The following is an 11,270-nucleotide window of genomic DNA, read 5'->3' on the forward strand; positions in this document are numbered from 1 at the left end:
ACGAGACATTCATTAGAAGCTAAAAAAAAAAAAAGGTTATAGTGATTTAGAAAAATGAAGTTTTAACAAAACATTTCTGGTACTGTTTACTTTTAACGAAAAACCACATTTTTACCTTTCTTGACTATTATGCACTACACCTTAATTTGTCATTTTTCATTAAAACTAAAGTTTTTTTTGAACTTTTCGTTAGTTTTCCTTTAGAAAAAAGCAAGAAAGTCTTATTTTGAAAGTGGTAGTCATTGAAACAATATTTGATTAGAAGAAAAGTCATGGTGTTGTATTTACAATTTCAAGTCTTTAGGGGTAATGAGAGTGCTAGTTTTCAATTGGAATATGATATGAAATTTCTACATAACTATATATGACAAAGAAAGAAGTCTATGTTTCTAAGTGGAAGGGCTTCCAAATGATGTGAGTTTGTTGAGAAATGAAGATGAGGATGAATATTGTTGTTGATGTGAGTTAGTGAACAACAGAACAAGTTGCTTCTCCTTAGGCCTTTTAACATGCCGAAAAACAAGTTGTTACTAACTCTCGCGTGTTCTTTGTAATGCTCATGCGATGCTGTTCTAATCCCTTATTCATAACTTTTTGTGATCCATTTTTTCATCAATATGCCTAAATCCCTTTAGAATTTGCAATTTATCTATTTGGTTATGGTAAAAAAAAATAATAAAATAAAAAGAACTCGGAATTTCATTTAAACTCGAAAATCTAGGAATGTGAAAGCAATTTTCTCTTGTTCGGCAACATGTAGTGAGAGCAAAGGCAAATTGTACAGGAAAAAGTTAGAAATTGGGGATGAAGATTCCCAATTTTAATTTCGTCTAAATAAGTGTAATTTCAAAATTCTAACTACGATGAGAATCACAAATACATTGCGGGGAAATCTTGCGACAGCCAAACTTTACGATTAAGGTGCTAAATTTAATGATAAAACCTAATAACGGTTTAGGGTTGCATTGTTCACTCTGTTAACTCTCCAAATCTTCGACAAGATTTTCGGCTCGTGCATCATCTTCTTGCTTTGTTCTAGGATCAGCGCCTCTACTCTCTTCTTTCTTGAATTATTTTAGATTTTCAGGTAGACTCTTTATGCCTGTTGTGAATTTTGCTAGTTATTTTTATTTTCTGATAGTCATCTGTTTGTTGTGCTTTTTTCCTTCCAATTGAATTGTGTATTGGTTGGATCTGTAACATTTATTTTATTTTATGGATATTGGTGTTAGTTCCTTGTTATAGATGTTGTCCTCTTGAAGGTTAACAATAGCCAAGACTAAACATGATGATTTTGGTGTTAATTATTTTCTCATGATACTAATGCCAGATTGTTCTCTCTTTTGCATTGACAACCAACTGTTGATTGTACAAATATAGTATTTTGGAGAACTTTTTTTTCCTTCCTGATTTAGTGTATCAGTTCATTTGCTGAGACCAAAAGAAAAACGTTGTAGAAGAGAAAACATGATTGATAACATTGTGGTCTATTTATTTATTTTTTTGATAGAAGCGATAAAGTGTTTCATTACTAAGAACAACCAAATACAAGAGGTGTCAAAAGATACAATTTCTCCAATGATCAATTTCTTGAATAGGAAGATACTTCGCACAAGAAGCAAATACTTTTAAACTCCTATACGGCTACCTCTTTTACGACAACCACAATAAACCAAATAAGAGTTCCAAGTAAAATTGCAACAAAGATAGCAGACACAACATCCTCACACCGATACCCTGATATAAAGCCATTGACAACGAGACCACATAAATCGCATAAGAGACACAAACAGATCACCGAAGCAACACAGGGTTTACTAACTTAATCCGCTCAAGACGCTACAAACAAAAACTTAAAATTAAACTAAAGTCAATGACGTGTCCAGATGCGTGTCCATAGGGAAGACACGAGTACAGATGTGGCAAGAGACGTGGGTTGTACAACCATGAGGTTGTGTCCGTGGCAAGGACAACAAAGGATTAGTGCTTAGGATGGCAGAGGAAATACCACGGCAAGCTAGAGCCACCCGTCACATCGTCGTTGCCGCCACAAAAAGCCGCCAAGGGTTTCCGCTTACCAGGAAAAAGATAAGATTTGTGAACACCAAGGCCACATGGGTCACAACATAGCAAAATTGAAATCTTTGTCATCCTCAGCGTTATCCGACCGCTATCCACAAATTAAAGCAACGAATTGGGCAAGTGTGCAAAAAATTTCCAATGTGCGTCTATTGTGAATGATTTATAGGGATTGGGTTTAATGAGGTTTGTAGTTAAAGTGGTATGCAATTTAAAACACCAATACTTGATTACGTTCCTCTCATTTTTCTATTCACTATTGCCTCATTTGGTTTTTTTGTTGCATCGCCTCAAAAACCTTGTGCGTCTACATGTATGAGTATAACTTTTGGTTAAAACAGAAAGTCACATATTTCATAATTAACTATTTAAATTTCTTGCATATCACAATATATCTTTGTTCATACATTCAAACAAGCATGACAAATACTAAGGAAGAAAATAGGGAAAAAATGAAAATTATTGTCACTACAATTGTATATATTTTTTTTCCTTTTGAATAAACGATATTATCTACATTAAGGGGGTGAGGGAGTGGCCTAAGCCTTACAATGGGCTAGCAATAATATAGTTCAATTCGCCTTTGGTGAGAATCGAATATAAGACATTTCACTTACAAGTGAAGAGAAATATCCTAGACCCTAACTGGATATGTTATTATCATGGTCATGCATTGGTATAGTAACAATATGTTTGGATAAGGACAATAAACTTAGAATTTTGACAAAAGTCAGAATTTATAAATTTACACAATTAATTCCTTTGTTTGGATTCATAAACATAGAAATTTAGACTTTCTGCGTGAGAAAAAACTTGGAATTTGGAACCTTCAATTCTCATGTTTAAATTTCATGTAAATATGTGTCATTTCTAAATTTCAGTAAGTGAGAGTTAAAAAATAACAAACATGTATTCATATTTCATTCCTCTTTGAGGTTAATCAAACAAGAAAATTTATAAATTCTAGAAAATAAAATTTTATTATTTCAATTTCTGTTATTTTAAAATTTTTAATAATTTTAAATTTTTCCACCCAAACAAAGAATTTCCTTATCATAGAACTTTCAATTAAGATCAAGAAAGACAACCCTTTTCACAACTGCCAAAAGCAATTTTTATTTTAAAGCAGATCAATACCAAACTGCAAAAGCAAAGTAGGAAGGCTAAAATTAAGGTGAAGAATCTGCTTCCACTTATTTCCATAGGAAGGAGAGAGAGAGAGAGGAGAGAGAGAAAACCCCAAGTAGTATTATAATATTGGTGGTGTTAAGTCACCTTCCGTGAAGTTGCAGTGAGGACTTCTATCCAGAGAAAAGTCAGTCAATGATGTTTGACACAGTCAGTCGACGACAAAGATAGAATTGTGTAATCATAATGCTCTACCTCTTTTTCATTAATGGAGGACAGTGTATAATTACTACGTACATATCTCTGCTCAATTACAGAAAAGAAAAATCCCTGCGCATTATTTTTTTTATTATTATCTCAGAAATGCAGAAATTGATCGTCTCTTCCTTTTGCATATTGACACTGGTTTTCTTCAAACTAGTTGGAGCAAGCCAGTATATGTGCGCGGAATCTAACTGTGGCAATGATCAAGGCCGGGCTATCCATTTCCCATTGAACATCAGGCGCACACATCATTGTGGAAATCCTGGGCTTGAATGCAATGGGAGACATGAGCAGCAAATACTAATAAAATTTTTTGTCAAACACATAGATTACAAGCGTCAGGAAATCCAAGTCTATTTCCCAAGTAACTGCCTGCTGCTAAAGCCTGTTGAAATCCCAAACATGCCACCCTCTCCCTTCAACATGTCAGTCGGTTACATGAGTAACGTTACCTTATTCAGTTGTCCTACTTCTGTTGCAAGCCGAGATACGGATGTGTATCAAGTCCCCTGCCTCGGCGACCGTGGCAAGAGAACTTATGCCACTGATTCTCTCTTTAATTGTGAAATTCTCTTCCAGATTCTACAACCTTGTACAAAAATGTATGATGTTTTATCAGTTCCAGGAGACAATGGATATGGTGTTCTTCGTTTCAAATGGTCTATACCAAATTGCAGAAAATGTGGAGAGGGAAAGAGGTGTGGATGGCAGAACAATGGCATCAACAGTGAAATTAAATGTCTTCCCTGGAGGAAACCAAGTAAGGATAACATATATATTCATTGCTAGTTTTAAACATCTTTACATTTATGTCTTAGTAATTATTATTTAAAATATGTTGTCCAATCCATTTTTACTAGGAACATTACCTGACAGTCTCGTTTAAATTTGCAATGATCTTCTACAGGCAACACATGGAAAAAAGTGCTTACAGGTGGAATCCTGGGTGCCTTGCTTCTTGTTCTACTGATGATTGCAGCATATCGGGTATATAGCGCTGATAGAAAGGAGAAAGAGAGTCGATTAAGAATTGAAAGATTCTTGGAGGACTACAAAGCACTCAAACCAAGCAGGTATTCGTACGCAGATATTAAGAGGATTACAAATCAATTCAAGGACAAGTTAGGCGAAGGAGCCTATGGAACTGTCTTCAAGGGAATGCTCTCTTCTGAATTCCTTATTGCTGTCAAAGTCCTCAACAGTTCCAAGGGAGATGGGGAAGAGTTCGTAAATGAAGTGCGAACGATGGGTCATATCCACCATGTCAACGTGGCTCGCTTGGTTGGATTTTGTGCTGATGGATTTGCACGAGCTCTTGTTTACGAGTTCTTCCCCAATGGTTCCCTGCAGGATTTCATTTCATCTGCAGATAGTAAGAATTCATTTCTTGGTTGGGATAAGCTGCAAGATATTGCCCTAGGCATAGCCAAAGGAATTGAATATCTTCACCAGGGATGCGATCTACGAATCCTGCATTTCGACATCAAACCCCATAATGTTTTGCTAGACCAAAACTTCACTCCAAAAATTTCTGATTTTGGTTTGGCCAAGTTATGTTCCAAGGATCAAAGCTTGGTGTCCATGACTACAGCTAAGGGGACCATGGGCTACATTGCACCCGAAGTGTTCTCCAGGAATTTTGGAAATGTGTCTTACAAGGCAGATGTCTATAGCTATGGAATGCTGCTACTTGAGATGGTAGGAGGAAGGAAGAATATTGGTTCAATCACGGATAACACTACAAATGAAATTTACTATCCACAGTGGATTTATAATCTTCTAGAGGAAGGGGATGACCTACGAATCCATATTGGAGAAGAAGGAGATGGTAAAATTCCAAAGAAACTTGCAATTATAGGGCTATGGTGTATCCAGTGGCACCCGTCGGATCGTCCTTCCATGAAAACAGTTGTTCAGATGTTGGAAGGAGGAGGAGAAAGCTTGAGCATGCCGCCTAATCCCTTTGTGCCTACTGGTCCTACATCTAGAAATGCTAGACGCCTAGAGCTAGAAGCTATTGCTGAATTAGAGTAAAATGTATATGCAATTATGTAGACGTATAGTAATATTTACATTGAATAAGGGACCGTTTGATAACCATTTCGTTTTCAGCTTTTAGTTTTCATTTTTCACTTTTTTGAAAACTGAAAACTAAATCTTGTTTGGTAAATACTCTCAGTTAAAATAAAAAATAAAGACTGAGAACTAAAAAGTGAAAACTCAAAGGAAGTAGATTAAAAGTAGTTACCAAACAAACCGGAATCTCAATAAGAAAAAAAGATTGAATTGCACAATGCAATCCAAACCAATGAAAACATTAACATAGTAAAATTGAACAGATTCAATGAAAAAACAAAAAATTGTCAGATAAAAATAAGGATAAAGTAAAATATTTATAAATAGCTCATTGTCTCTTATGTCATCCATTATTTCTATAGTACATATAGATTTTCGGAAAAATTAGGTTCTTATCCCTTATTTTCATATTACATTAATTGAAACCTTATTATTTTTCTATTTTAGATCAAGGTCCCTTGACTTATTCTATGCCATCATTTTAGTATTTAAAATATTACATGTCATAATAAATGAAATCTCATCCATTTCTGCATTTAAGGCAAAATAAACTATATGAGTAAGTTTAAAACAAGGAAAATCCATTTGAACTCCTCCATTCTTCTTATTCCCTTATGCACATCCGGAATCTACAACACCAAACCCAATTTTCTCCATTTTTTCTCCATTCCTGAATTGATCCAATGCATATATGTTGAATAAACCTATTGTGATTACAATACAAATTAGCATCAATGGTTTTGTCGGCCTGTGAGATTTGTGTGGCATAGGCAAGGCAATGCAGGCATCGCTTTCTCAAAGAATCTGGTTAATTCAAACATGCAGAGATTGTAGAGTGAGCGGGCTATGTCAAAACTGTACCATTCTGAAGTCATCTTCTCTTGTTCTTTATATTTTTCTTTTTCCTTTTATTATTATATATTAGTCTTGATTATTCAATGTCTGGTTGGCTACACTTATATCCACTACAATAGTTTGGGTCTTTTACGATTTGAAATATACGACGTATAATATTGATATGCCTTAAATGATATTATTCATAACATTTATAAAGATCATGTCATAATACTCATGCATAATCTGTTATTCACAGCGTTACTTTTGTGCAAGTTGTAAATAAAATTATGCACGACTTAAACGTTGTGCATCGTATTTGACAATTTATATGACGCACTTTATTTATTTTTTATTTTTTTAAGACTTTACGTTATGTCATAACGTGGACTTTCTATATATTTGGGTTCGTACCTTTTATTGCGCAAATAACACGTCGTAAATAATGGCACAGAAGTTTGTGGTAAAGAAGCCCGCGCACAAATTCATTCTCGCGCCTTTTCTTTTTTATTTAGCCGCTTCTTTTTTTGGGTTATTTATTTATTTTTTTCAAATTTCCCTCAAATCTTAAAAGGTTTGTATTTTCTTGGTAAACTTGAAAGAGAAACATTGCAATTGCATTTTCATGTACCCAATATTAATTGTCGAGAGCCCACCCCCTTCCCTTCTCTCTGACATCGTAACTCTCTCCTCTCCATCGATCTCGCTCCACCTGCTCGCCGTCGCTCTATATGCTCGTCATCGCCGTCGATTCGTCTGCTCGTCGTCACCGTCGCCCGTCTGCTTTCCGTCACCGTCGAAGTGCCCCGCCATTGAAGATCTGAAATCCCCAATACAGGGTGCTTTTCGGCATTTCGTTCTCCAAAACGTTAGGTATGCTCTCAATCTGTATCAACCCTATCCTGTCCCCTTTAGATTTTTGTTTAGTCTCAACTTTATGGTGCTTTCTTAGATTTGTTCTATCATTGTAATTTTAAGGGATTTTAGGTAATGAATTTGGTTGAGAATCTCAGTTAGGTTTGTAATTGTTTTCTTGGTTGCCTGGGTTTGAGGATGATTAATCCACTTTCTGAATTTTAATTACTTTGAACTTTGATTTTTGGGAAACTGCAATCAAAATGTTGCTATGGCTTTATAGTTAGAATCGATTGTGAGTCTTTGCACGACATCAAGCAATACCCCGGTGTGGCAATTCCGAGGTTTGTAATTGCCGCTGTTATTGATGGTTTGGTCCATCCTTTTTAGAGAGATGACTTCAAAGATTGAAACTAGTTTATCATTATTTCAGAACTCTGTAATGCAGAGACTGACTATTTTTCAGTCTTTGATAGTGCAGATAACTCTTTCAGGTTATATGTAGTTCTTACAGAAATTTTATGGTATTTTGGTTGGTTTTGTGTTTTGGTTGTGGCAAACTGGTGGATGCCCTGAGATGAGTAGTTATCTTCAAAGTGGTAATTTACGAAGTGGATGGATCCTGAAGAGTACAAAGTCCAAGTCATTTTATGTAAAGGTAAATCCTTTTACTTTTAATTACTTATATGTGAATGCCTGCCATTTGAAGTCAAAATTCTTTTAGCCATTACATTCTTCATAAAGATCTTTATATGCTCAAAAGAAGGATTTTTTTTTAGATGCCATGTTACTGGTGGTGGCTAGCCTCTTCTTTTTAAGCCGCTAGTGTGTTTCAATTACACTAGTCAATCGTTCTTATGTGGATTATGTTTTGTTGATAAGATGGCCGAGACAAAGTTGTAGAGCCCTCGTAGCAGGGTGCTGTTGACATTTATATTTTTCTTTTGAAGGGGCGTTTATCGCTTTTATACTTTCATTGTTTACTCTCATACGTACAATACTGAAAAATCAGCATGTATTGACGTGTAATTTTAGTTCCATATTTATACATAATTTTGATTACATGTCCAAATTACCCAAGATTCTTTTTCCTTTACAAATTTGTGGAGTGCATTACATGGATATGATTCATGTATGAAATACACATGACTCTCACTAATTTAAGGGCTGCATCGTTGACTGTACAGTTTTCAATTCTTTATAATCATGAGTAGACAGGTTTTAATTCTTTATAATCATGAGTTAACGATATTTTCTATAACAAACTTCTGTAATACAGAGACTTGATATTCCAAAAAATATTTGCATGAATATATGTGCATTGACTGACTATTTTTCAGTCTTTGATAGTGGAGATAACTCTTTCAGGTTATATGTAGTTCTTACAGAAATTTTATGGTATTTTGGTTGGTTTTGTGTTTTGGTTGTAGCAAACTGGTGGATGCCCTGAGATGAGTAGTTATCTACAAAGTGGTAATCTACGAAGTGGATGGATCCCGAAGAGTACAAAGTCCAAGTCATTTTATGTAAAGGTAAATCCTTTTACTTTTAATTACTTATATGTGAATGCCTGCCATTTGAAGTCAAAATTTTTTTACCCATTACATTCTTCATAAAGATCTTTATATGCTCAAAAGAAGGATTTTTTTTTAGATGCCATGTTACTGGTGGTGGCTAGCCTCTTCTTTTTAAGACTCTAGTGTGTTTCAATTACACTAGTCAATCGTTCTTATGTGGATTATGTTTTGTTGATAAGATGGCCGAGACAAAGTTGTAGAGCCCTAGTAGCAGGGTGCTGTTGACATTTATATTTTTCTTTTGAAGGGGTGTTTATCGCTTTTATACTTTCATTGTTTACTCTCATACGTACAATACTGAAAAATCAGCATGTATTGATGCGTAATTTTAGTTCCATATTTATACATAATTTTGATTACATGTCCAAATTACCCAAGATTCTTTTTCCTTTATAAATTTGTGGAGTGCATTACATGGATATGATTCATGTATGAAATACACATGACTCTCACTAATTTAAGGGCAGCATCGTTGACTGTACAGTTTTCAATTCTTTATAATCATGAGTATAGACAGTTTTTAATTCTTTATAATCATTAGTATAACAATAGTTTCTATAACAAAATTCTGTTAAATATGTAATATCAGTATTTGTTTTCCAGGTTCATTAGTTGAGGATGATTTTTCCAAGAAAGAAAAGATCGCAGCATTCAGGCCGCTCTAAAGAACATTATGTTGATATTGCACCTGAGATCTTACAAGAAGAGGACGAAGAAGTACCAGATGGCCCATTTACAGAGGAGTCGAATCAAACTAAAAGAAAGAGGGGTCCTACTAGAATGAAGACAATTTCCACAAATGATGGTCAACAAATTGAGATTGAATGGAATGAAAACGGCCAGTTTATTGATGACGGATCTATTGACTTATCTTCTTACATGGGCTGAGAGGTTGTCCCTATAACATTTGATACTTGGAAGGATGTTCCTAAGAAAACAAAGGACATCCTATGGCAAGCAATCAAGGCAATATGGAGATAAGTCAATTCTGATCCCTCTACTTCAAGGTGAACAATTTATAGTTTATAAATTTTACTTGTGTTAATATATATTTTTTGGTAAATGTTATGGATATTTTATCAAATCACAGAATAAATTGGTATTAAGTGAAGATTGGCAAAGAACATATTGTTTTGAAAGGATGAATAATGTTTGCGGATCACATAAATCAGTAGTTCTCAAGTCCATAAGAGAAGCAAGAAATCGGAAAGCAAGGCTTCGACTAAAACCAAATAATGTCAAATTAATTCAAGATTGGAAGACTTTCCTTGCAAAGTGTAAGCTCATTTTCCTTTTGTTTTATTTCTAAGATTAGTTATCTTCTTTTGAGTTCAAAATTGGGCCAGAGAAATCAAATTGATAGTAGTTAAAGGTCTATTTCAACACCAAGCCTGTCTACACAAGAATTTGGTGTTAGTTAAACATGTGTATGATTCTATCTTGATTGCATGTTAATTTAGTTTGAAGATAGATTTGGTACATGCTAGCTAATTGATACGTGATATGAATCATTGGTTTCCTTTTGATAGGACAAAAGCGAAACATTCAGAGAGATGAAGTCTAAGCAACTCCCGCACACATTAGTCGCAAAGGATATGCTAGGTTGGCGGAGGATTTCGTAATTACATTTCATTCTAGTGCCTTCTTTTCTACAGGACAAGAACAATTTACTAATTTTTTTCTGTGTTCTACTGTGTGTTTACTACATTTATATTTCTATTTTGTAGAAAAGAAAAAGTGTAGACCCTTCTCTAGTTTCTAGAGGTGATGTTTGGATGGCATCACATACTAAGAAGGACCATCCAATTTGCTTGCTGCAGAGACTATTGTAAGTAATTTTTAACCATTTATTTCTTCTTGTTTGTTGATATGCAATGACTGATGAGGTCTTAACTTTGATGTGCAACGTTTGGAAAAAATTAAGCAATATGGAAATGGATCATCATCTGGTTTTCGAGGTGACGTTCTTTCCAAAGTTTTTGGTGCTGAGTGACATGGCCGTGCAAGAGGAGTTGGAGGTGGTGTTCCATCTACAAAGCTTGGAATATTTTCACAACAAAAATTGCGCAATCACCAAATGGATGAAAAGGTGCACAATTTAACTAATCAGGTCAGAGCACTGACAGAATTGGTGCATCTTTTTATGAAAAATCAGATTAGCGATTTAATAACATTGGGATCATATTGAATATTTGTGAAATCAGTTTTGGTGACGCATCAAATCACAGGGTAATGATCTACCAAGTGAGGCATCTACTGACACACAGGTTGCAGCTCCTGAGGCGCATGTTGATACTGTCACAAGAACTGAAACTTGTCTTTCCCAGTGCGCTACAAATGAATCGTGGTGGCGAGGTTGATACACTTTTTCAATGAGCCTTCTAACTATTAATGCTCATTGACTCTGTTAAAAGCTCTGCCATTTTCAATCTAACTAGACACTAGAAATGATCGTTG

The 11,270-nt window shown here is 34.9% G+C and overlaps 2 protein-coding genes across 3 annotated transcripts; both read left to right on the plus strand.

Annotated features, from left to right (window-relative positions):
- Window positions 1-3,462: 3,462 nt before the first annotated feature.
- On the plus strand, window positions 3,463-5,571 carry LOC103947002 (rust resistance kinase Lr10-like). The gene is made up of 2 exons (XM_048572742.1): window positions 3,463-4,231; window positions 4,379-5,571. Exons 1-2 carry the CDS (start codon window positions 3,571-3,573, stop codon window positions 5,503-5,505), a joined length of 1,788 nt encoding a protein of 595 aa, XP_048428699.1. The 5' UTR covers window positions 3,463-3,570; the 3' UTR covers window positions 5,506-5,571.
- A 1,287-nt stretch (window positions 5,572-6,858) lies between these two features.
- Window positions 6,859-10,415, plus strand: LOC125471866. 2 transcript variants are annotated; one of them, XR_007253936.1, is made up of 5 exons: window positions 6,859-7,254; window positions 7,822-7,894; window positions 8,667-8,768; window positions 9,417-10,090; window positions 10,343-10,415. XR_007253936.1 is itself a non-coding variant. In XM_048572775.1 (4 exons), exons 1-4 carry the CDS (start codon window positions 7,007-7,009, stop codon window positions 9,423-9,425), a joined length of 432 nt encoding a protein of 143 aa, XP_048428732.1. In that variant the 5' UTR covers window positions 6,859-7,006; the 3' UTR covers window positions 9,426-10,415. The 2 variants fall into 2 exon arrangements, 1 of the variants encoding a protein (XP_048428732.1); XM_048572775.1 differs by having other exon boundaries at window positions 9,417-10,415.
- The last annotated feature ends 855 nt before the right edge of the window (window positions 10,416-11,270 follow it).

The sequence above is a fragment of a genome, unplaced genomic scaffold (genome assembly GCF_019419815.1).
Source record: "Pyrus x bretschneideri cultivar Hongxiangsu unplaced genomic scaffold, Pyrus_bretschneideri_v1 Contig62, whole genome shotgun sequence".
Classification (NCBI taxonomy): Eukaryota; Viridiplantae; Streptophyta; class Magnoliopsida; order Rosales; family Rosaceae; genus Pyrus; species Pyrus x bretschneideri.

Excerpts from the sequence above, each read along its gene's own strand:
- LOC103947002 (XM_048572742.1), top strand. The coding sequence starts at position 3,571 with ATGCAGAAATTGATCGTCTCTTCCTTTTGCATATTGACACTGGTTTTC. Across the intron at positions 4,232-4,378 it reads TCTTCCCTGGAGGAAACCAA|GCAACACATGGAAAAAAGTG; the intron begins GTAAGGATAACA and ends GATCTTCTACAG.
- LOC125471866 (XM_048572775.1), top strand. The coding sequence starts at position 7,007 with ATGTACCCAATATTAATTGTCGAGAGCCCACCCCCTTCCCTTCTCTCT. Across the intron at positions 7,255-7,821 it reads TTCGTTCTCCAAAACGTTAG|TTATCTTCAAAGTGGTAATT; the intron begins GTATGCTCTCAA and ends TGAGATGAGTAG. Across the intron at positions 7,895-8,666 it reads CCAAGTCATTTTATGTAAAG|CAAACTGGTGGATGCCCTGA; the intron begins GTAAATCCTTTT and ends TTTTGGTTGTAG.